Here is a 27,992-nt window from a genome sequence, read left to right on the forward strand (position 1 = left end):
AGCACGACGTTAAGCCCAATTTCACCTCACCTCACCTCACAGATGATAGCTGACTGTAGTGTGTAATCCCAGGAACCATTCACAACTGGAACATAGCAGCCATAGATTGTAAAACAGAAAACATGAATTTCAAACTATCTTTATTATTTGAAAATACAACTTCATTTAGATTTATTTATATTTGACAGGACTAGGTTGATAGCGACATAATAAATCTGTGATAGAAACATGTATCAAAATGAAAACAGCTTAATAAATAACGGACGACATCAGATCAACACAACAAAACACAATACTGGTCAAGTAAAAATCGTGTTGTATAGTACTGGACTGGAAAGAGTGAGTGAGTGAGTTGGCTTTACTCTGCTTTTAGCAATATTTCCGCAATATCATGGCGTGGTACAACAGAAATGGGCTTCACACACTGTGGGAATCAAACCCGGGTCTTCAGGGTGACAAGCGAACGCTTTAACCACTGGGCTACCCCACCACCTGTACTGAGAGAAGATTTTATGATACTGGCAGGTAATTGTATGTCTTGACTTGTAAAAGTGAGCAGATATATAGAAAAATACAAATGTAAAAAATAATACATAAAATCAAGAAGTCACCTAGCCAACAAGAATAAATACTTTAAAGGAGGAAATAAAGGATGAAATACTTTCACAATATACATTTTATCAAAATAATTTCTTTGATAGTATAATATGTGAGGCTCTTGATACTGACTGAAAATTATTTTATGAACAAGAGATTTTACTGGCAAGTCATAACATCATTTTTTAAACATATAGGTGATAAATAATTAATTTTCACATATACAGATATAACATGATAGATATGTGCACTATAGTATCTTACGTAATATTATATAGTCATATAAACATATAAGGATATATACAGAATATATATACATTTGAGTGTATATCACAGCTTTCCTTTTTGTAAAAAGTTCACAGATATCATACAATGCACGCATCATACATATAAATTCATACATAATTCAGTATAAATTCGTGAATATAGTAAATTTTCAATGATACATGTACCACCCTAATTCATAACAGAGATTTATCAGAAAACAAGTTTAAATGACAACATGCATAAAGTTACTTTGTGTGTAGAATAAAATTGATGGAGACACTTTCACAAAATTTAATAAACATGAACAAATATCAACAATATTCCAAAGTAAAGTTTCACTAAAAACGTATAGCACACAAATACTGTTATGTAAAGAAAGCACTCTTCAGGCAAACAGGATACACTTGAAAGGACCTCGAAATCATGAATCCTGCTTGCCAGTGAAAATGGTGATACAAAATAGTGACAGATGAAGATGAATCAGGTTTTAGATTTGTAATGTGAGAATCTTCTTTAAATACATGAACAATAAGAACAATTCCTTAATACTTCACGAAGAATTACATATTCCTTACAACTGAACACAACACCCTTACAACTATCAACATTTAATTAAAGTTAAATACCGACTTCAAGGACCAACCATATGACAAACTGGAGTTTTTACAAATGCAAAATTTGTTTTATTAAAAACTTGTAAGTATCTAACATACAACCCACTTTCACAAAGTTACTGTATGACAAAAGTGCACATTCCAAATTAACATGCTCTCAGACCCATGTCAAAACACATCCTGTTCCTGTTTTGTAAGAACCCAGTAGGCCTTCAATGACATCACTTATTGGATCCTGTTAAGATAATCTGAACAAAAGGTTGTGAAGCTGTGATGTGTTTGACTGTTTGAAAATTAACTGCATTATTTAAATTGATTATTTTACCATGCATTGTGCACAAAACCATAATTGTTTACAAAAGATATTACGCCTAAAAATTCTTTCCTTAATCTGACAAATATATCTTTAACCTAACAGTTCTTTTCTTGAACTAATAATGCTTTCCTTAACCTAACAGTGCTTTCCTTAACCCGTTTATAGTGTCTTCCTTCAACTAATAATGCTTAGTGATGATATCAGGTTTTATTGTATCATATTTAGGGTTGTGGTTGTTGCTTCAGGTATATTAATGAACATCACAAAATACAAAACAAAAATTTAAAGTATTAGAAAATATTAAAATGTTGTCAACAGTTTTGAAACATAGTTCATCATATCAACAACACAAAACAGTAAATAAACAATATTCAGAGCCTCTACCATTCATTGAATATTACACAGTTTAGAAGATAGACACTAATTTATGAAACTTTATTTCTTCTAACAAATGCAACATTTCAAAATGTCAACAAATTTGCTTCTTAAGGTTTGTAAATAAGTATGTGATATAACAAAATCAACAATTGTCCATTGTGAAAAATGGAAACAATAAACAAGTCTTGAAGGACAGTTTTGTTTATTTCATGCTGATGTTTGACCACTGATGACCATATGCTGCATCCCACTGGCTGGTGGAGATCCAGGTACACCTAGTAGTTGTGGATGGCGTAGGGGGCCCGAGTACTGTAGGGCTGTTGTAGAGAACACAAAGATTAATACCCTGCAAAGACATGTACGATGCACATAGACAACCATTACATCAACCAGCTCTTCCCAGAAGGCCATCACAGGACAGAACCTTGCTTGCCTGGCTCAGTGTCACCTGGGTGGGCTATAATAGATGACAGTGTCGATTCTAGAAGGTCTATGAAAGAACTGACACTGTCCCATCTATGTAGTCAAAAACAGGTTCTGACAGTGTCCCATCTAGGTGGGATATTAACAGATGATGTGTTTCCTCTAGGTGGGATCTAACAGAAGATGTGTTTCCTCTCGGTGGGATCTAACAGATTATATGTTTCCCCTAGGTGGGATATAACAGATGATGTCTTTCCTCTTGGTGGGATATAACAGAAGATGTGTTTCCTCTAGGTGGGATATAATAATAATAATAATAATAATGTCCATTTATATGGCGCCAAACTCCACTGGGGCATGCTCATAGCGCATACAAGAGTCAAGGAAAAGAAGTAAAAACTAGTAGCAGTACGAGGTCACTTTAAAAGTACAAATCGAACAGATGAGTCTTTAGGAGACACTTAAATTGTTCCAACGACTGGGCGAAGAGAAAAAAGTTTTGAGAAAATCTGGCAGTGAGTTCCATTTAGTGGCAGCTGCAAAGGGAAACTAAAGGACTTGTAACCGAAGGACATTTTCTTCCATGATGGCACTATGAGTCTCTGTTGATTCTCAGACCTGAGGAGCGTGGTGGAATGTACATACATACAATGTCACACAGGTATGAAGGGGCTAGATTGTGAACGCACTGATATGCCAGGATGATGATTTTAAAGTCCACTCTCACCATGCTACTGGGAGCCAATGTAACGGTGTTATGCATTCTTGAGGGAGATCTGGTGACTATCCTGCCGGCTTGATTTTGCACTTCTTGAAGCTTACTTAGGAGTGTTGCTGGTATGTTTGCAAGCAGACTGTTGCAGTAGTCTATCGTGTCAGAATCAGGCAACGAAGCGAGCTTTGCAGCTGAATCCTCAGTTATGAGATGTGGATTTTCCCAAAGTTTCTCAGTTGAAAGTAACAACTTTTATATATGTTGTTCACTTGCTGTTCCATCGATAATCAAGCATCAATTAGGACGCCTAGATTCTTCACAACAGGGGACATATCGATGCTTGTCTGGTTAATATGTAGTTTGTCCTGACACAACTTGGAAAGCTTGGTCTTAGGCCCCATAACAGCAGCTTCCGTCTTCTCCTCATTTAGCTGAAGCATGTTCAGAGTCATCCATTCTTTGACATCAGAGATGGAATGTTCCATCTTTGCCCATGTCTTGTGCTGTTCCTCCTGCTCTATTTCAAATGAGTCATACATCTGGGTGTCGTCAGCATACAAGTGATTGTTCATTTTCTCTTCTACAAGGAGCTGACCCAACTGCTTCGTGTAGAGGGTCAACAACAAGATGGGCCCCAGGACAGACCCCTGGGGTAAGCCACAGGATAGAGGAACTCTTTGTGAGTGGACGGTCTTCACAACAACTGACTGGCTCCTGTCTGACAGATATGAGGCAAACCATGCCAGAACTGTGTCATGCACTCCAAAATCAGTCTTTAGCCTGGATAACAACTTCTGATGGTCAATCGTGTCAAAGGTTGATGATAAATCAAGCAACACTAGGAGAGATACTTTTCCAGAATCCGCTGCCATGCACAGATCATTTACCACTCGGACAAGAGCAGTCTCGGTGCTATGCCTGTGTCTGTATGCTGATTGGAATTCATATAATAACTGTTCCTGTTCTAAATGCTCTAAAAGACGGATCTTCACCGCCTTCTCCAGAACCTTTGACAGAAATGGCAGATTGGAAACTGGCCTGTAATGTCGCAAGGTGTTGGCGGCAAGAGACGGTTTCTTAAGAAGTGGTTTTATCACTGCAGTTTTGAACTGAGATGGAACAGATATAACAGATGATGTGGTTCCGCTCGGTGGGATCTAACAGATTATATGTTTCCCCTAGGTGGGATATAACAGATGATGTCTTTCCTCTTGGTGGGATATAACAGATGTGTTTCCTCTCAGTGGGGTATAACAGATGAAGTGTTTCTCCTCAGTGGGATATAACAGATGATGTGTTTCCTCAGGTGGGATATAACAGATGATGTGTTTCCTCTCAGTGGGATATAACAGATGATGTGTTTCCTCTCAGTGGGATATAACAGATGAGGTATAACAGATGATGTGTTTCCTCAGGTGGGATATAACAGATGATGTGTTTCCTCTCAGTGGGGTATAACAGATGATGTGTTTCCTCTCAGTGGGATATAACAGATGATGTGTTTCCTCAGGTGGGATATAACAGACGATGTGTTTCCTCTAAGTTGGATATAACCAGAGATGGCAACACCAAAGTGTTGGAAATAGTAGTAGTAAGGATCAAAATTAGTAGTTTGACCATAAAATTAGTTGTCAACTAAATATTTAAAATGATGATGGATTCTGAAAAAGATAATATGACACTAATCAAGAGTGATGCTTTAATTCCACATACCGGTTTCATATAATCGATCAAAAGGAATGGTCACGTGGTTAAATCATTCTGATAGGATCGTCATTTTCCGCCGGTACACAATAAGTGCATCAAATCGCAAAGGTTTTGAAGTCAGCTTCAGATTTCTCATAGACAATTTCGCTTAAATTACCTTTGCTACTTGCAATGATTCTAGTTGAAATATGTCATTAAATTTGATGAATGAAAGGTAAATGAAGTCCAAAAATGTATTTAATTGACGAAAATATTATGTTTTGGTGAATTTTAATGAATTTTTTCAAATTTCGTAGAATTTCTAGTGCCATAGTATTGGCGTAGTTTGAAGCTAGATTTGTAGCAACTACAATAAATTCGTAGAGGTTGGCATCTCTGTGTAACAGATGATGTGTTTCTTCTCAGTGGGATATAACAGATGATGTGTTTCCTCTCAATGGGATAAAACAGATGATGTGTTTCCTCTCAGTGGGATATAACAGATGATGTGTTTCCTCTCGGTGGGATATAACAGTTGGTGTGTTTCCTCTCAGTGGGGTATAACAGATGATAGTCAGGGTACCCTTTTGGGGGACTATGACAGATGATATGTTTCCTCTCGGTGGGATAAAACAGATGATGTGTTTCCTCTCGGTGGGGTATAACAGATGGTGTGTTTCCTCTCAGTGGGGTATAACAGTTGATCAGTTTCCTCTCGGTGGGGTATAACAGATGGTGTGTTTCCTCTCAGTGGGGTATAACAGTTGATAGTCAAGGTGCCCTCTTGGGGGACTATGACAGATGATAGTGTGTTCTCAAGGTGGACTATAAGACATGAGAGTGTCAAGAGCTGGCAGTCTCCCATCTACATAGACAATAACAGGCCCTTTACTGAAAGATCCTAGATACTTATTGATGATAAAAATGTTATAAGGTTCAGTGAACTCACATTTGAAGGTCCTCTTTCAGGGATCTCGTACATGTTGGAGTGCTTGCTGGGAATGGTGGACTTGACAAACCTCTGCCCCAACTTGGAGGAACTGTACTCTTCATTCTGATCCCCCCACATATGCCTTGTGCTGCACGACAGAGAACATGAACTTGTATCCCACTCAACAACTAGTAAAAAACACTTACACACACATGTGTTGCATCATGACACACACTCACATATCGGGCTGATACAGCTTGTCAGTTCATAATGAATTGGCATCAATACCAGCCTAGATGGTAAGAAATTAGAGTTATGTCCCTTGGTGTGTCGTCTGCTCAGCTTGATTTCCACAAATGTCATCCAAACAAGGTGAACAATTATTTGATTCACTCGCATATAGATCTTTCTACAATTTGATGTTTTGGTAAAGAGGCTATTATTTGGGTGGCTTCATATCATACAAACTCTACCCCTAGGAGTCCATAACATCAGGTACTGACCTCATATACGTCTCTAATTGTATCACATGGTGTGTCAGAATAATTTCCTTAAGATATATTGCAACGAATGACATAATCAATGCTGTGTTAGAGTTTTGTATAATATTCGCATCAAGAACATTCTGAAAATGTAAATGTAAGCTACACTCGAACCTTATTGTGTCAAACTTGTGGGGATCTGGAAAAAGATTAGCTATCTGGGCTTCGACTCTGACAACCAACAATGTGAATTTTGTAAACCAAACACAGTGTAGGAAAGATGTAGAAAATCTAGCCTGTCCACAGGACTGGCAGGTCAAATTTTTTACCAGTCCTGCCAAAATCTAGCCTGTCCTCCAAATATAAATAAAACACCTTCGGCAGTAAATATTCAAAAAGGTTATAATCATTATATATATGTCATTGGTTTGCTAAAATTGACCCGACATGAGGATGGACTAGATATATTTTTAACCCGTCATCCACAAAATCCATCCGTCTCGGACGTTGGGACGGGCTATCTTTCCTACACTGCCAAATATCATGCAACCCTCTTGATTTCAAGACAAGTGTAAATGGCATTGACGAGACTGCAGGTAGTGAAGGGCAGGTCACTCAGGTGTAGTTTCAGTCTCCCTGTCCCCATTCAGATCAGCATTGCTGTATAGGACACTGCCTGAAACTGATTCTCTAACAGAATCTTAATCTGGTTTACTTGATTTTCAGATGTGTATACATTAATCACCTTGCACCTTTGATGTAGGGAATTCATAGTAATTAGGTTTGATCGGATATTGGGACACTGCTGTTTATGTGATTGCAACTAGGATTGTGTGTGTGAAGTGAACTAGAAGGTTAAAAACTAGCGAGTGAGGGTATGGGAATGTATTTTGAACTGTTCAAGTCATCAGTGGAATGTTATGCTTGAATTTAATACTTAAGACTCCCAAATTGAGTTGACAACTGGGAATTCTACACGTCCAGTTTCACATGACAGTGAAAAAAAGTAGCAGGATATGTAGGAACTGGCAGATGAGCTCAAGACAACCGGGAATTCGACACATCTAAGTTCAACACAACAAGGTTTGAATGTCTTTCATTACAAATGTAATTTCAGTACATTGAAGATATCAGTTTGTTGAGTACTGGTATGCACACTGAACTGTTTAGATTTTCTTAATGAATAATTAGGTCAGAAAAATACAAACAGCATATAAAAAAATCCACTTCAAATTTTCATCATTAATGATAATCATAATATACATTGTGTGCAGCATGACACACATAGGTAAATAACATTGATCAAATCTTCCTTGCAGTCCCACGAACAAATGTACGGATAAATGACACAATATGTGTGAGTAACATTTACACAGAAAGCTGCCACAGAGTTGTGACAAAGGAGAACCGGACAGGTGTACAAGAACATGACCGAGTTCAGTCCTGACACAGGTAAACCACACAAGGTACGTATACAAGTTCACACATGTACATCTAACAGCCAACATTTACACTGGGACCTTGATTGTCTGTAGGCAATGTCAGGCAATGTGACTAAGATCCTTGACTGTGTCTGTGCCAACTCTTAAAAATGTGTTGGAAAAAACACAATAGAAACAGAAGTATTGTTTGTATGGATAGATATTTATCATGAAAATGATTGTTAAAAAAATCTTAAACTATTTTGGCTTTTATTAGAATGTTCATTTGTAATGGAAATGGATGGGGTTGTATGCAGAGCCTATAGAATTAATAATGAAAGAATGAGGATAAATCTTAGTTACTGAGCCATGTGTTGATATTTAATGGCAGGTAGTTCTGACAAAAATAGAATGTTGATTCCAGATGAAGAATCAGTGTCTTGTTAATTCATAATCAATTGATTCTACAAATAAATAATTGGCATTGGGTTTTACAAATAAAAAACATAATCACTCACTGGGCACGTCATATGTTCTACAAACTCTCCCTTTGTCCTAAAGCCTTTTTGGTTAATTTTACACTAAAAAGTGCAAGTAAGTAACACAAAAAACTCTCTCAACAAATGACATGTGCCACTAATTGTATATACTACCCAAAAAACGTTCAGAACCTCCCGACCTCATGCCATGACACTATAGACTGCCTGTCATGCCATGATATGTTAATTTAACAATATGAAACAAAGTAGTCCTGAATTACTTTTAAGTGGAATATTTCTTGCTGTTATGTTGTCGAACTGAAATGATGATCGGATGTCCACAACATGTGAGCAGCTAGCTGATACTGTTGTACCTGGTGATATGGATTTATATGCCTGTCTAAGACATTTGTATGCTGCAGTAATTAAAAGCCTAAGTATTGCATGGTAAACCTACAGCCGAGAAACCTTGTCCCATCATGATTCATGTTGATGTGGGGTAATCAAGGAATCCCAAAGATCAATTCAGATTATTGTTCTCGTAATCTTTTTTGGCAATTGATCAGTTATTGATTACCTATTGACATGCTAGTAATAATTGTTGCAGAACTGCATTATGGTAGCTGTGTGGCCAGTTGGTCAGTGTCATGTTGAAGGTGTTCCATACAGTGATTTGCCAGTTCAGTATTAGATTCTCAAGATAACAATGAATGAAACCCTTCTTTCTTTGAATCTGAAAGCATTAATCTGTCAACACAGATACCCGTTCACAGCACACAAATACCACCTACAGTATCATTTGAGGCCAGGACACAATCAATACATACTTTGTTTTCCTTGACTCTATTACCATACAGAAATCAGATATGCTGGTCAGAATGCTTTGCTCACTCTCATAAGCCTTGAAGTAGACTTGAAGGTGATTGAATATATATAATTTTGATGACTTGAGCGTTCTCCTGATACAATGTCCTACGATGGGTTGGTCTCACTCTGTGAGGTATTGTATCGCTGTAAGGATCTCATTTTAATCAAATTAAATTACACTGGTTTAAGATTTCTAATTTCAGGTTATTTCCATCAATCTAATGAATGATATACAGAAATGTTATTAATTGTTGTGCAAGGTACAGGAAACCTGTTGATCTAATGAAATATATTTACATGTGTTGAAAAATTATTAGGGCTGCCCTGTATACAAGTTTTCTCTTTTCAATGACATTTCACTTAAGTTATACTTCACACAGTTTGAGGTATGTTTCACAAAGTTTGAGGTATGTCTCACAAAGTTTGAGGTATGTTTCACAAAGTTTGAGGTACGTTTCACAAAGTTTGATGTACCGGTATGTCTCACAAAGTTTTAGGTATGTTTCACAAAGTCTGAGGTATGTTTCACACAGTTTGAGGTATGTCTCATAAAGTTTGAGGTATGTCTCTCAAAGTTTGAAGTATGTCTCACAAAGTTTGAGGTATGTTTCTCAAAGTTTGAGGTATATGTCTCACAAAGTTTGAGGTATGTTTCACAAAGTTTGAGGTATGTTTCACATAGTTTGAGGTATGTCTCACAAAGTTTGAGGTATGTCTCACAAAGTTTGAAGTATATCTCACAAAGTTTGGGGTATGTTTCTCAAAGTTTGAGGTATGTCTCACAAAGTTTGAGGCATGTTTCACAAAGTTTGAGGTATGTTTCACACAGTTTGAGGTATGTTTCACAAAGTTTGAGGTATGTCTCACAAAGTTTGAGGTATGTCTCACAAAGTTTGAAGTATATCTCACAAAGTTTGAGGTATGTTTCTCAAAGTTTGAGGTATGTCTCACAAAGTTTGAGGCATGTTTCACAAAGTTTGAGGTATGTTTCACATAGTTTGAAGTATGTTTCACAAAGTTTGAGGTATGTCTCACAAAGTTTGAGGTATGTCTCACAAAGTTTGAGGCATGTTTCACATAGTTTGAGGTATGTTTCACAAAGTTTGAGGTATGTCTCACAAAGTTTGAGGTATGTCTCACAAAAATATGTCTCACAAAGTTTGAGGCATGTTTCACAAAGTTTGAGGTATGTTTCACAAAGTTTGAAGTATGTTTCACACAGTTTGAGGTATGTCTCACAAAACGTAAGTTATGTTTCATCAGTTTGAGGTATGTTTCTTGTAATCTGAGTTACGTTTAACACTGTTTGAGTAAGTTTCACAAATATTATTTGAATTACGTTTGGAAAATGCTTGAGGAAAAAGATATCAATACCTGTATTTCAGAGATTGTATCAATAACGACCCAAAGGCACATATATAGACAGGATACATGACATGTAACACAAACAGGGATAACACAGGTCAGTACTTGTACATTGCTTGTTGTCAGTCAAACATCACCATAATACACCCACAAAAAAATCTAATATTTATGCATGTGAAATTAATAACGGCAAATCAAACATGTTATTTATGGTGCATACATTGGCTAAATACATGCAGTTCAAACTTGGTACATTGTGGCCATTATACCAAACAGTTACAAACTCAATACCTCTGGCATACTCCGCGTGGTAAGAATCTCCCTAGGTGGCGCTTCCATCCACTCAGGAAGCTACAGGGGACGTTAAATGGGGAGATATCATTTTTGTTTTTTTTCTCTTTTATCACAAAATCATTTTTTTAAATGAAAATTTAGTTCTTCAAATTAAATACATTGTTTACAATTTCAACACATGGCATGAACATTTCTGCAAATTTTAAAGAAATGAAGATTCATCCCAAAATTGAATTAATTAAATTAATTAAAAACTTGTTTAATATATATACTCTAAATAACCTCTTAAAATAGCATTGTGTTGATGAATGACATGCATATGGTTGATGTGAATTTTGATAAAGAATACATGAACAAAAAATACAAAAATGAAACATTTTCTTAAAAACCCCATGTAGCATAAGAAACATGACACTGACAGACAGAGAAACATGCAATATTATCAACAGAGTGAAGCGTCCAAACCAACGAACCTCAGCCAAATCGGTAACAGCCTTTTTGTCCATGATCAATTTTCCATTAGCCTGAAGAAAGATTACAGTTTGTTAATGCTGCCTCAACTCCCACATGTCTTTGGCTTGTTGCCCGAGAAACACCATAGCAACAACTGCATAGAAGCGAATAATTGGTAGTTGAATTACATGGCCATGGATGACTCTGTGTCATCGGAACCATACCTGGTATGAATCTGTGCTCATCCTATCAGCCACTTGTTGGGCCATGATGTTATTATCTACAGATTACAATGATGCATCTGAATTATTGTGGAATAAGGCATAAAACAACATTCACTCAATGCTTCACAGCCTCTTCTCCAACTGAAGGATCGGGGCTCAGGCTATCAGCCATTTGCCAAGCCATATTGTTATTACTTAAAGATTGCCATGACACAGTGGAATTAATGTGGAATGTGTCATAAAACAACATTCCTTCCTTAGTCTTTTTTCCACATCTTTTTCCTCCAACTGCAGGGGGCGGTGGCGTAGCCTAGTGGTTAAAGCGTTTGCTTGTCCTGCCAAAGGCCTCGGGTTCAATTTCCCACATGGGTACAATGTGTGAAACCCATTCCTGGTGTTCCCCACCATGATATTGCTGGAATATTGCCTAATCGGCATAAAACCCAACTCACTCACTCACTCTAACTGCAGGATCACTGCTCAGCTGTCAGCCATTTGGCTGATTGCACTGACATTATCTATATGTAGCCATCATAAAGCTGAATTTTTGTGGACAGCGACATAAAATAACATTCACTCACTTACTGTTTTTAACATCCTCCACCTCAAACAAAGGTCAACAGAGGCTGATCTAATATTTTGAAAAAGGGGATGCACATGATACCCAAGTTTCAAACTGACTTGACCTAAGGCCCAGTTAACATATAAGATTTGCAGCCTTCCTTTGGGTAAGTGGACAAATATACATACAACTGTGACCCAAATAATGATATATTATAGCTAAAATACATGGAATTATCATGAAACGGCCATCCCATTATCAGACATTTGCGGGCGCTGCAAATGATATTGGACCGCTCAACCTTAACGACGGGCCACTATCAGTTCTGTTGTCAAGTGACGTCATAGTGGGTGTGTGGGCTTACGGTTCATTCGACATTGGCTTTGGACTGGCAGATATTCTGGGGCAAACAAGTCAAAGGAACCCGAATTCCCGCTTTAAATAGCGGTAATATTGGCTTTCTTGCTGGTGCTAACCTAACAATTGCACCATTAACGTTGTTGTTGGACCAAAACTGAACACTGAAAACTGACGTTGTGTCTGACATAGTTTGACATGTTGCAGGCTATGGTCTTGTCAAAGGCCAAAGTCGAATGTCGTCACGTTCTGTTGTGACGTCACTTGAATTGTTCGATGACGTAATTGCATTCGGGCAGTCAACCCCGTCAGAAGTTGGTTTTGAGTAAACTTACAGTCAAATTGCTTCATTGTTTCCTTTTTCTTTTCAACACAAATTCCATGTATTTTAGCAATAATAACGGTAATGCTATTTTTGAGGGCATTATCATTTGCAGAAACCCTCGGTCTTTTTCAACTGCCCTCCTTCGTCGGGCAGTTAATGAAAGACCTTGGGCTTCTGCAAATGATAATGCCCTCAAAAATAGCATTACCGTTATATTAGTCTAATCATGTAAGGTTAGTGTTATAGTTCAGGGCCCCCTTGCACAAAGCCATCTTAGTGCTATAACTATCTTATGTAAATGTGAAGGGTATGGGAGGGTATGGGATCATAGCACTAAGTTCACTTTGTGAAAGTGGGCCCTAAGAATGATCTTTTCCAGGAGCCCAAGGTCTTCCAATAACAAGAAACAATATGTTAAAACAACAGCTGAGACAGAGCTCATAGCTTGTCTTTGTATAATTACTTCAGCTCATAATATGACTTAGCATGACAATTGAGATTAAGGTAAATATCCATTTTGTGGGGAAACAATCTAGTTACAGTGAAACGCATTAATCTACACTACATGTATGTTAGTCCAAAATCCCCATCCTGGCGACTGTTTTGGGGATAGTTTGTAAATAAAAAAGGATGTTATATTTATACCCAGACCTTTCTCAAATTTCATTAACAACAAAAATTGACAACAAAAGGAACAAAATTTAAAATTGTTTTTCGCCTATCAGCAGTAAGTAAATGTAATGAAAAATCTCATTCACTGTAACTATATATATAAATGATTTAAAATGCTATCATTATGTTGAAAATATATCCTAATGAACTCTCAACCTTAAAGAAACAAAAGATTTCCTACCAACTTAACATTACAAGGAAATAAAACATTTCCAAAATTTGAAACCATTCTCCCCACTACCAAATTTGGGAACATTCAGATTATCTGAGTTTCACTGCATATATTTTGCTGAACAAAATGGACATTTTCCATCTTTAGTAATAAATGAGCTTAACATGAATAATGCACCTACTAATTCATAAATACATAAATGTCACATATTATTTTCCTTAGCAAAAATATTTTCCTAGGAAAAAACACAAGGAATTTATCAATATTCTACTGATAGTTTTTACTTACATCACGTCTTGGGGAAAACAGGGTGTTGTCCAGCCTCTCCTTCTTCAGATTATCTCCCTTTGGTGCACCACCTCCCCTCTTGCCGAACATAGTTCCAAACACGTCATGATGCTGAGCATAGTAAACAGAGATTATTTCCCATGTTTTTTAATTATACAAATATGTTAAGAGCACAATTTAGGAATACATTAGGAATATATTAGGAATACAGTTTATATCAAAAGACAAGCTAAACTCACATTCACTTGAAATCTTACTGTAATGAATTTAAATAATATATTATGAAGAGTCAAAATATGCAGTCATGATGCATTCACCTATTGACAAAGCCTAGGTAAAGATATTTAGAAAGTTACTCCATAATCTCTTGGGCAGAGTGTATCACATGGACATATACACCTTAGTATATGTAGTTCTTGTTAGTTCAATTCATGATAATCTGTTGTTGAGATGATGATTCTTAATTTATCACTGTTATAATAAGCCCATCAAAAAAGACTGCAACATGAATTGGTAGATTTTCAACTAAGGTTTCCTAACAAGAACTTCTTTCAAACTCCATATATCAATTTAAAACTTTCTTCCTCAATAAAGTATTGTCTAATAATTATGGTTTTCTTATTAAACATGATGCTAGAGTCATAGCTGCATGTCACTTGGTACTACATAATAAATTGGGCTGTTTACCTAAAAATTGTATTCGGTTTTGGTTTCTGAAGCTGCTTCATTGGGCAAAATTGTGCCCTAATCATCCATCATTTTACATCAAATGGTGAAGAGATTATTGGCTTAATGTGTTTCCATATCATAAACATCATATATTTGGAATATAAATAGCATTATGGGAACCTTTGACCCAGACACACATAAAACTAAATCCCCATGTACCGTTCTCCAAGTCTCACGACACAATCATAGCGCTGTGTGTGTTGTAATTTCAATACTTCGAACCAAAACATTGAAGAACAAATCACAGTGCAAAGTTTAAGAAAACTTGCGAATTTTAAGTGGCACTAACTGAAAAACTGTCATACAATTTTGACTTCAGATAATTATGACGTGTAACAGACTCTAGGTATTTCATTTCCCATCACTAAACCACTCACCATTAGCCTTGACAAAATGCTAACTCCCATTCTTTAACATCAAACTGCAATAGTCATAGTGCTAAGGTCAATACTAACATGTCTCCATTCCTGATTGTCTCGGAGTTTGTCCAGTTTCTTGGATGCGTTCACGTTCCAGAGCCTGGTGTGTGAGGAAGTCGTGGTATTCCTTCATCGAGTTCACCGGCTTGGTCTCTGACTTGTTCATTTTCTGCAGTGAGAAGGTGGTTCATGTAACCTTCTGAATTTCACCGACACTTTTCACCCAGAAAGCTGGATTTGTGTCCATGAAGTGATCAAAATAGTATCACTTGTTTCAAACAAAGGAGGCTCCATTTATCAAAGACCAAATGCCATATTCAATATTCTAAGCGTCCTGGGTGTAAAAACCGAGACAAAGATTTGTGTTTAATATTCCATATATGAGTTTAGTAATTTTACAGTTTTTAACTTTTAAATCCAACCAAAAGCATTTATTCAACAATATTGGTACCCACTAGTATTCCACAGAAATTCTGCAATTCTTTCATTTGTATCTTTGAGAAGGAAAACCTAATAATAAAGGCTAGATGCTTAGACTTTGGAGAAGATCAACATATCATAAATGCCTTAATTCTTAAATGAATTTTAAGCAAAGAATCCTTTTTATCTTGCTAATGTATTCCAAATCTCATTAAAACAAGGTAGGTAACACTTTGACTTGTCATTCAAAGACACATTCTAGCAGGGTGCTTCTTTCATTAATATATCAGTCTAATGTACCTAGGCCTGTAAGCAATGTGATCAGATACATACCAGCTTGGATATGTCAGAGTTTGCGAGGTGTTGGTTCAGCAATGTGCCAGTGATGGGGTCACGGCGAGGTCTCCCTACAAGTCCCTCTTTCATGATCTCTGTCAGTTCACCAACCTGTCGCACAATGTATTAAACAATGCAATGTTTTCAGCCATATTCACAGGCCATGCAACTGAGACGCATATTAACATCAGGTCAGATAATTAATAGTATTGACTTGACTTTCTAACAATCAAATGGAAATTCCTGGAAGCGGCTTTTCCCAAACCTGACCCAATCACATGAATCTGTTTGTTTGAAATTTTTACCTTATTTTAGTCAAAAGTTAGATACATTGATTTGGCTTTCATCTTGTCATTGACAATAACAGACTTTATATGAGGACAATACCTTGTTTAATAGACCACAAAAAGATGATATCAACATGGTCAATATTGGTTTTTCTCTATTTTTGTTCCTCGAAAAATAATGATTGGCCTGATATTAAGCCAATAACTGTATACTGTGATACAATAGTTGAAACCTGTAAAACGGGTTAAGTACTTTGCTGGCCAGCGCATTTCATTGAAAGGACATAAGATGGAATCCACTATTCTTAATATTCTAGAAGGGGCCCCCAGGAGATTTGTTATAGATAAATGATTTTTTCCATTGTTTTTTTATTAATTTTTTCTCTGAATGGAGAACCAAAACAATATTTTTTCATGGTTATTTGCTACATAAAGCATGACCAGCAAACAAATCCTTCAGGTTACATGTAGCTTCAATCTCATGTAGCTTCTAAAAGGCCTTGCCACCAAACCAATGACAATGAGCAACAGAATGCCACGATAGGAAAAATCGAAATATGACATGCCACATGGAAAACTCAAAGTGTTTACTCACTGGAGCCTTCATGTAGTTTTCCATGTCTTCTCTGTTCCTCTTCTGTTCTTCCATTTCATGTTCTGCAACCATGGTAACAGATTACATACATAACAACACAGAGACCTTGATCTGTGTACTGGGATATGTCAGGTACATGCTGGACAACCATCTGATTAACTTCACATATTGATTCTGAAGACAGGATTCAACAAACAGTTGTTTGCTTTTCATTACCTCAGTTAAAACATCAACTTTGTGATGAAAGGCAGATTTTTCTATTGATTCCTTAGAATAATCAATTTAATATTAAACAGAACCCTTGTATTAGTCAGAGAAGCTCAGAAACAATAGGTCGATGTCACAGTTTTAAGTATGCACAATCTTCCCTTATGTCTCTATAGTGACATATCCTTCATCACCCACAGCACGACAGATGCAGAACATATTAACATCACATGATGCAACAAAATCTTTAACGTGTATCTGCAGCTTTAAATTCTATGGTTCTATATTTAGAGGATCTGATACCTAAGCTGGACTTGCTGTGTAGTTTTACATACAACCAATATTAATGCACTTATTTACTTTGTTGAAACTAGGCTGGAAAATAATGATGGAAAAGCGATTTAAAGATTCGGTGAAAAGGTTAACCAACAAAATGTCTGCAAGGTTCACAAGGGCCTAGAATTAATGAATCAGTGGTGGATAGTGAGAGCATCAACTGGGGTGTTTAGGACAAGGAATGCTGGGAAAGAGATCAGGAGGGATAACGCCATAGTAAATAAGACTTGGATTTGAAAAAACAATGATCTTCCACTTGTCAATCAGGTTGTCAACTTCAATAAACTATGATGGTCACGACCATGCTTATAACAAACTTACTGACTGAATTTGGTTTTACGCTGCTTTTAGCAATATTCCAGCAACATCACGGCGGGGGACACCAGAAATGGGCTTCACAAATTGTACCCATGTGGGGATTCGAACCCAGGTCTTCGGCGTGACGACGCCAACACTTTAACCACTAGGCTACCCCACCGCCCCTTATAACAAACTGACAAACATAGCAAACTAATTTTTAGGTAATCGCCATTTCCTGTATATTTTAGTCAAAATGTGTACAACAAACAATGGTTATAACATGTTAAAATAGGTAGTCCCCTTCAGTTCATTATACCCATAGTTGACTGTACAATGAGACCCGAGGGGCGTAGAGTAGCCCAATGGTAAAAGTGTTCGCTCATCATGTCGAAAGCCAGTGTTTGATTCCCAGATGGGCCCAATGTGTAAAGCCCATTTCTGGTGTTCCCACCATGATATTGCTGAAATATTGCTAACAGTGGCATAAAACCCAACTCATTCACTCACTCAATGAGACATGGATGAGGTAGTTTGCCAAAGCTGTCCATTAGTCTACACTTTCAGTGTACACTCATGTGCCAAGGGTTTTTATTGATTTCCATGGGAGCACCTTCAAAGCATATCAAAGACATAATCTGGAATTTATTGAACAAGTGTGTACACTTACGGAGATCCTTCCTGTAGCTGAGAGCAGCTCTCGTTTTCCTGATCTTGTCAGCTGAACCAGTCTGCAGACAGGAAACTTGCTTAAGAATACTATACATCAATAAAGATTTGCTTCCACACTGCAGACATGTGGATAACCTCAATAGCAGCATGCAAAGTCTCCATCATAAAAAACAGGAATGAATTAGGCCTAATATTTTATGGCTTTCTCATCAAACAGACAATAGTTTCACTCGATTTCTTAATAATATGATTTATTACTTGCCCGTGGAAGATACTGCAGTGTAATATTTTTACGCCAATATTACACTAGCGTAATACCACTAGATGTATGATGTCATAATGGTTTACAGTTATGATGTCCCAATGGTACTAAAGTACTGTCGGAAATAGAAAAAACTGTTTTAGGCTGTTACTCTGTATCCCTAAAATTTAAACAACTGCAAATAGCATAAGTCAAAATAACCCACATCGGCCTAACTGGGCATTCAGAGGGATGCGTAATATGATATCAAGAAAAGCATGTTTACTCGTGAAATCGGGCAAAACTTAGAAAAAATACGAAAGGCAGCTGAAAACAATAGATCAGACTATAGATGGCAATTAGGTTGCTCAGCCAGGTATGACGACGGACCGTCGACTAACCTGGCATGAAATGCATGTGCTGCATACAGGCACAAGGGGTCATCTCAAAGGTATTTTGTGCTTTTTCATGTATGTTGACTGAGCCTCATCTATTGATTAACATCTTACGTGTCTTTCTTTCATGAAGATATATGTGAGATATGTAAAACAGTATGATACCTGATAACCACAGAATCGCATCGTATTAAATGTCTCAAAATATATAGGTGGAATGACCACCCGATCGCGAGGATCGACAGGACTGGATATTATTGGTAAATTGTTATGACATGCCGTGTACTTCCCCAGTATAATTCCCTAAAGGATTATCTTATCTTAGCTGATATCTCGACCCCAACCCGACCCCAACGATCGTCTGCGACACCCGTCCAGGTTTTGCTTTTGAGACGAACCCTCCCTATCTGTTTCTTTTATAGTGACAGTGAGACTCCATGGTAGCTACATCCTTAACAGTTTCAGCATGAAAGTTAGTTATTTTTATGCCAGCTATCGTTTATAATGAAGCTACATCTAATTTCAAATTGGGGATTTAAAAGTGTCCTTTGTAATATAATATCGTCGCACACTAATTTGCATAAAGCCATGGTCTGTTCCAAATAAATCGTTTTGGACTTAGAAAAAATTTGCCTTGCTCATTTCTGCACTAATGTCTCCTCGGTAAAGTCCTTTTTCTACATTTCCTATCTCTACCACTGAGGCTGTAGTTAGGCCAAACTTAGTTTAACAGATATTTCACACTTGCACATATCAACTACATAAATTGTAGAGATAAATGGAAAATACAGGGTTTTTTCTATTTCCGACAGTACTTTACCTCTGTCACAATGGTATTAGACCTTGCTTGACTTGTGGGTAAGCTGAGAGTCATCACTCTGTAGGCAGTTTCTACCAATTCATGTTGGAGAGTAATACACAGAATACTAAACTCACTTCTGTGAAATACAATTATTATTTAACTTGTGAAAGATTTAGTATCACACTCGCTTTTGCTCGCTTTGATACCAAATCATTAACTCGCTTAATAAAAATGGTATTACACAGAAGCGAGTTTAGTATCCTCTATATATCTATCCTACACAATGCACTGATATCAAAAGGTGTACTGCTAGCAAGTGTGAAATGGCAGCTGCTCGATAAATTATAATTCAGAAAAAAAATAAGTTTTATCAAGATCTGGGGAAAAACATGAAGAGATGGTGTAAGCTATCAAGACTTGAGCGCTAACATAAGCTATCAATATTTGGTTGAAGCTATCAATATATGGTTGAAGCTATCAATATATGGTTGAAGCTATCAATATATCACCATATGGTTGAAGCTATCAATATATCACCATATGGTTGAAGCTATCAATATATGGTTGAAGCTATCAATATATGGGTTGAAGCTATCAATATATGGTTGAAGCTATCAATATATGGTTGAAGCTATCAATATATGGTTGAACTATGAAGAGCTGGTGTAGGCTATCAAGAGCTGACATAAGCTATCAATACTTGGTTGAAGCTATCAAAACATGATGAACAATATGAAGAGCTGAGGTAAGGTATAAGGTCCTGATGTTCATTATGAAGAGCTAAATAACCACCAATATATGAACTCCACAATCAAGACACAATGTATACTTACATCCCTGAGTTTTCCCTGGTAGACGGCGACTATCCTTCCCTCTGTATCCTTCATGGGAGCTCCACATCCTGGACGACCAAAGGGAGAATACATCGCCTCCTCCGGCTCCCAGACTTGGGAGCGCTTGTTGGTGACAACTTGATCTCTCAAGGTTGCAACTAAAATATTTTACAAGGAAACATTTGAAAAGAGTTACTCAAGTAACGTACAGGCATTTCAACATGACGGACGACACAGCGGTGAAGTGTTAGGTGTACATTAGATCCATGCAGTGTAAGTTACAAAAGAAGCAGTACACTATCCCATGCTAAACTATACAGAGAAATTAAAAAATATAAAGCATCTGTGCCAAGGAATGAAAATACATTGAAGTGTAGAGCTTCAAGAAGACTCATGCTTATAATACTCCATCTCCCGCTGCTGTGGGTGAGTTTAAAGTAACATTAAGACGTAGTTACCTCCCATGTTATCCCGTTTCATTGTTATAGGAAACCTCGTCAGCGTTTTACCATCTGTGTCAAGTACGGGAGCACCTGCACCTCCACGGGTGCGTTCTAGCTCCAGACTCTTCAACTCTAGATCCTGATGAGGACAATTGTATCACATCACAGTCTATCACTTACATACCAAGGATATTGCCAGTCCCTGTGCTCTAATCCACCATAATTGGCTCTAAAATTGGTAACGGCTTCCACAATTAACCTCTAAATCCTAAAGTATGATATACTGTAGTGGTGGGCTCTCCTAGACTTAAAAGGAGTGAGTGAGTGAGTGAGTTTAGTTTTACGCCACACTCAATATTCCAGCTATATGGTGGCGGTCTGTAAATAATCGAGTCTGGACCAGACAATCCAGTGATCAAAAGCTTGAGCATCGATCAGCGCAATTGGAACCGATGACATGTGTCAACCAAGTCAGCAAGCCTGACCACCCAATCTCATTACTCGAATCTCTTACGACAAGCATAGTCGCCTTTTGTGGCAATCATGGGTTGCTGAAGACCTATTCTACCCCGGATTTTCACGGGTCGACTTAAAAGGAAGCTGCGATAATACTTAGCTTTAAATTTCATGGTAGATGTTGTTGATAGAAAGGGCTAATATTCTTACAGCTTTTTAACTGAATTTTCATTGGTTCATTTTACAAAGAGTCATAACCCCAATGGATAAAATTATTTCTCAGTAAAAGTGAATGGAAAACCTGGTAACCTTGAGATACACAGATAACCCAGCATCAGTGTTTTCTTTCAATCTTTAAACTAGAATGTTTTTTCAGAATTATATCAACTTTCACTTCCTGTTAAAGGTTTTGGTGGTCATTTTGACAGTTAAATGCTTGATATTGGTCTCCTATGAAGAATTATTTATTTATTTAATGAGATATGATAACTGATGTTGACATTCAGTACATATTTCTCACCTTCTTGTTAGCTTCAGAATACTCTGAAAAATTGAAAGAGCAAATGAAATAACTTCTGATTGCTCTAAATATATCTGTCTGATAACATATATTCCCTCAGAACAGTGTAATATCTATATATGACAGGGTTTATCCTGAATCACCAGAATGCACCTGTTTGATGTCTACTCCCTATTAATAGAATAAGCCTTAATAACAGTGTTTATCACATATTAACAGAACGTGTCTGTCTCATAACGTTTATTCCCTCCTCACAGTATAAACATGTGTCTAGATATAAAATAATGGACAGAATGTCTCTGTCTCAGTTTATTCCTTGCAAACAGAATATGTCTACATATAACATGTTTGTTTCCATATTCATGGAATGTATCCATGTCTGGTAATATTTATGCCATCCTAACAATATGGATATATGTTTATCCATCATTAACAGAATGTCTCTGTCAACAGAATTTGTCTACAGATAACATGTTGATTCAGTATTCACAGAATATATCCATGTCCGACAGTATCTGTGATATACTAACAGAAGGTATCAATGTCCGACAGTATCTGTGATATACTAACAGAAGGTATCAATGTCCGACAGTATCTGTGATATACTAACAGAAGGTATCATGTCCGACAGTATCTGTGATATACTAACAGAAGGTATCCATGTCCGACAGTATCTGTGATATACTAACAGAAGTTATACATGTCCGACAGTATCTGTGATATACTAACAGAAGTTATACATGTCCGACAGTATCTGTGATATACTAACAGAAGTTATACATGTCCGACAGTATCTGTGATATACTAACAGAAGGTATCCATGTCCCACAGTAATATATTAACAGAAGTTATACATGTCCGTGTATCTGTGATATACTAACAGAAGTTATACATGTCCGACAGTATCTGTGATATACAACAGAAGTTATCCATGTCATGTCCTGTGATATACAACAGAAGTCTGTCCGACAGTGATGATATACTAACAGAAGGTATCATGTCCACAGTATCTGTGATATACTAACAGAAGTTATACATGTCCGACAGTATCTGTGATATACTAACAGAAGTTATACATGTCCGACAGTATCTGTGATATACTAACAGAAGTTATCTGTGATATACTAACAGAAGTTATACATGTCCGACAGTATCTGTGATATACTAACAGAAGTTATACATGTCCCACAGTATCTGTGATATACTAACAGAAGGTATCAATGTCCGACAGTATCAGTATCTGTGTCCGATATCTGTGACTAACAGAAGGTATCAATGTCCAGTATCAGATATACTAACAGAAGGTATCAATGTATACTGATATACTAACAGAAGGTATCCATGTCCGACAGTATCTGTGATATACTAACAGAAGGTATCCATGTCCGACAGTATCTGTGATATACTAACAGAAGGTATCCATGTCCGACAGTATCTGTGATATACTAACAGAAGTTATACATGTCCGACAGTATCTGTGATATACTAACAGAAGGTATACATGTCCGACAGTATCTGTGATATACTAACAGAAGGTATCAATGTCCGACAGTATCTGTGATATACTAACAGAAGGTATACATGTCCGACAGTATCTGTGATATATACTAACAGAAGGTATCCATGTCCGACAGTATCTGTGATATACTAACAGAAGGTATACATGTCCGGCTAGCAGTATCTGTGATATATTAACAGAAGTTATACATGTCCCACAGTATCTGTGATATACTAACAGAAGTTATACATGTCCGACAGTATCTGTGATATACTAACAGAAGTTATACATGTCCGACAGTATCTGTGATATATTAACAGAAGTTATACATGTCCCACAGTATCTGTGATATACTAACAGAAGTTATACATGTCCCACAGTATCTGTGATATACTAACAGAAGTTATACATGTCCGACAGTATCTGTGATATACTAACAGAAGTTATACATGTCCGACAGTATCTGTGATATACTAACAGAAGGTATCCATGTCCGACAGTATCTGTGATATACTAACAGAAGGTATCAATGTCCGACAGTATCTGTGATATACTAACAGAAGGTATCCATGTCCGACAGTATCTGTGATATACTAACAGAAGGTATCAATGTCCGACAGTATCTGTGATATACTAACAGAAGGTATCCATGTCAGACAGTATCTGTGATATACTAACAGAAGGTATCCATGTCCGACAGTATCTGTGATATACTAACAGAAGTTATACATGTCCGACAGTATCTGTGATATACTAACAGAAGGTATCCATGTCCGACAGTATCTGTGATATACTAACAGAAGGTATCCATGTCCGACAGTATCTGTGATATACTAACAGAAGGTATCCATGTCCGACAGTATCTGTGATATACTAACAGAAGGTATCCATGTCCGACAGTATCTGTGATATACTAACAGAAGGTATCCATGTCCGACAGTATCTGTGATATACTAACAGAAGGTATCCATCTCACAGTGTTTATTCATATCATTTCAACAGAATACGTCATAGCTTGTTGGCTGTTCTCAAAGTTCATTCTCTAGCAGTTGTCTTTACCTCTCAGACATATTTTCCTTTGTTCGAGGGGATCGTGGCTGAACTGAACCCTCTTTCGAACCATCAGCCGGCGACCTGATACAGGACAGGTCAAGCAGGATAGCGACAGAGAAAGGTGACAGGAGGGTGACAGCAAGGCAACAGGATGGCGACATATAGGGCAAAGGCACAGAAAGTTAGTTGGTGTGGGTGTGTACAAAAAGCATATGGGTCTGAATACTCACTTTCATTAATGAGATAAGTTGAGATAACTCATGTTAATAGTATAATACACTGTTAAACATATTTTATTACTTTCTCTGATATTAATTTCTTTAGCAGAGATGAAGTGAAAATTTACCAATGGAAGAAATAAAGGCAGTATACTTAATTTAGAATCTTAAAATATAATTATACAGAATATATTTGTTTCATTTAAACATGATAAATGGCAAAAGTCTTAATGCATGCATATATCATAAAGCAGATGGTTAGAGATGGGAAAGAGAGTTAAAAGAACACAAGAAATGGTTAATACAGAAAATAAGCGTTCTACAGCTGTTAGTTAGGGTCAGGCCCTGGTTTCACCTGATGATGACTTGTTAGGGGCACCTGCACCTGGCTTGCCATAGTTGTCGGAAGACTTCAACTAGAGAGTTAGCAAAAACAGTTATCTCCCCTGGCTTCCTTCACCACAAGCTCCTTCCCAGTGCATAACTCCGTTGTTTCTCTTCCTTTATCATCGCTGCCAGTAGCATGCAATCACCAGTTTTAAGTATCTTGAAATGAGCCCTCTAACCCCAAATGTAGTGACATATATATTTTTCTGTATATGTTTTTGAATACCTTTAAAGTGAAGTTTGAAAAAAGTTTAAAACAGACATTATTTTTCAGATGAATTTACATTTGTTTAATAAGATTGGTTTGAAACTGTAGACAAACAGAAAAGCATCCTCTTCCGCCTTACAATCTTACTATGCAAATAACATCATAGATTGAGTGAAATAGAAATTCAAATTGACCAAGATAGAAAGTTTTCAAGTAAATAGTATTTGTCATGAAAAAGGACATCTTATTTGTAAACATAATGGTCAGCAAGTTCAACTTCATGCATGGTTTGCACTGTAGGAAGCTGTAACTAGTGCCAGCGATGATAACGAGAGCTCCACAGAAGTGCTATTCTGTGAAGAGCTTGCCTCCACCATTGGAATAAAACTCTAATATAAAAATAACTACCATGTGAAAGGTGTTGCCCAGGTTCTATAAGTACCCTGCATATGATAAGACAGCATATAACATTTCAGTTAATGATTAAATACCAAGATCAGAGTTATGCCCGGTGGGTAAAGACCATACTTGTTCATCTACGTGTCTTCAGATTTAAAAAAATTTGAAAGAGAAAACACCTGGTCACCATGACATAATAGTGACTCCAATAATATGCTTGTCAGTTAATGAACAATTAATGTAAATTTTCAATCAACACCAACTATAAGGTGTTGCATGCATGTAGTGAACTTTTATTACGTTTCATGACCACAATGACTGAAAAAATACAGGATTCATAAATAATGTATCTTCTTTGAAAGATTTTAACACATTAAGTAGTTTCTAATGAAGAAATCAATGATTGTAGAAGACCTGGGTATCTAATAGCGTCTGTACACACTAGAAGGACATTAACAATGGCTAAACATGATACTCTGCTGAAACAGAGATTTTCTGTTATGATTTGAGATTTTGTTTTTAATAAAATGAGCAATAAAATATTCCAGAGATTGACAACAGTTCATCAGAACAATTGTGGTGAGTAATTAGGAGGCAACACACAATACTGAAGTAATCCATATAATGTTATTGAAATATGCAATCAGATATTTTTAAGAAATGGAGTATAATTCATGAGAACAATTGTGATCAGTATCAATCAGGCAATGAACATCGCTGAAAAAGTCAGCGACTGATGTAAGAATTGTGAAAGACTTTTCTTTCAGTCATACAAAATGCATTCAAAACTTGCTCATGGGTCATCAGTACTTCAAGAATTCATTCCCTATGTTCCTCCATCACTAGGGCTGCTATGAATCACTCGGGTTGAATTCAGTGAATCAAACTGTATCCCTTCATGAATTCCATTCGTTATTCATGATCTCTAGAATTAATACTTTTGATCTTTTTGAAAGGAGCGTTTTTACTTGAATTTGGGTGATATTTATCAAAACAAGATAGGCAAAATAGAATATATCGAAGGCAATAATGTGGTCACTAGTCACTGTCATGATAAATTTACAATATTAACATGGTCAAGCATGTCAAATAATTACTTTGTCATATATTTATATTTAATAATACATCAAGTGTTGACTTGTTTGCATTCGTGACCCAATATTTGTATTTGTTACACAACATTTGTATTTGTTACCCGATATTTGTTTTTGTTAAACAATGTTCGTATTTGTTAAACAATATTCATATTTGATACACAATATTCGTTCTATTCGTCATATAGGATTTATCAGACCTAGTGATTACATGTGGAGCAGTATTGACAGATACTGTAATAAGTCCACATATAATGTGACAAATTCCACCCATAATGAAAGCTTTTATCACCCTGCTCAATGGGCCAGTGGGCACATGGGTCATGTAATGAAACAAGGATCATTAGGGCCGTACTGCTGCTTGTACTGAAGCAATGGAGACCGTTGCTGTATGAAGGCTGCATGGGAATTGGTGTCATTTGTGCAATGCAATCTGAGTTTCATTGATCAGAGCACTCACCAGTCTCACGGGCAGGACATGGCTTTGTCATTTAAAAACAGGCGTTGGTTTGTTGTATAACACTGCCCTCAACAATATTCCAACTATATGACGGCAGTCTGTAAATACTCGCGTCTGGACCAGACAGTCCAGTGATCAACATCATGAGCATCGATCTACGCAATTGGGATGCGATGACACGTGTCAACCAAGTCAGCGAACATGACCACCCGTTCCCGTAAGATGCCACTTACATCAAGCATGGGTTGCTGAAGATAATTCTAACCTTGATCTTCATGGGTCAAAAAACAGTAGTGTTGATGAAGGAACATAGAACACACAAACCTATTAAGCATTGATGATGGAATTCAAGCCTTTCCTGACCAGTTCCTGATCCAAAAACATTCTTAACTCTGCCACAATATTAATAACAGGTCGTATGAAGCAACAGTACAAAACAGTGACAAAACCCTTTCCACATCCATGAAGAAATCATTAAAATTTGTACTGATTTTCAATTGGCTATATTGCATGAGTTTGTGCCTTTACAACTTACTATTAAATTATAGTGAAATGCTTCATAGAAATGATTGGGATATTTATTGATTACTTTCCATCTCGATCTCCTGGCTATCAGCCGTGATCGCAGATCTCTCAGCTATATCAGCCGGTTTGTGATGACAACTTACTATTAAAATAAGGCCTCTCGCCTGATTGGGATATTTATTGATTACTCACCATCTCGATCTCCAAAAGATCTCTCAGCTTATCAGCAGTTGAAGCTTCTCGATCTTTCTACAAAAACACAAGTTCACCAAAC

General features: G+C 36.9%; 1 protein-coding gene across 1 annotated transcript; it reads right to left on the reverse strand.

Moving 5' to 3' along the window:
• Positions 1-123: 123 nt before the first annotated feature.
• On the reverse strand, positions 124-27,963 carry LOC124259610. The gene is made up of 14 exons (XM_046693773.1): positions 27,911-27,963; positions 25,001-25,061; positions 24,434-24,508; positions 21,877-21,899; positions 20,916-21,039; positions 20,458-20,615; positions 18,185-18,245; positions 16,675-16,736; positions 15,790-15,903; positions 15,073-15,205; positions 13,889-13,999; positions 11,309-11,359; positions 5,946-6,075; positions 124-2,489 (listed from the first exon to the last, which is right to left on the reverse strand). The coding sequence occupies exons 1-11, from the start codon at positions 27,911-27,913 to the stop codon at positions 13,992-13,994; spliced, it is 822 nt and encodes a 273-aa protein (XP_046549729.1). The 5' UTR covers positions 27,914-27,963; the 3' UTR covers positions 124-2,489; positions 5,946-6,075; positions 11,309-11,359; positions 13,889-13,991.
• Positions 27,964-27,992: the final 29 nt, after the last annotated feature.

Source organism: Haliotis rubra, unplaced genomic scaffold (assembly GCF_003918875.1).
Source record: "Haliotis rubra isolate DU_JTF1 unplaced genomic scaffold, ASM391887v1 Scf73, whole genome shotgun sequence".
Lineage (NCBI taxonomy): Eukaryota > Metazoa > Mollusca > Gastropoda > Lepetellida > Haliotidae > Haliotis > Haliotis rubra.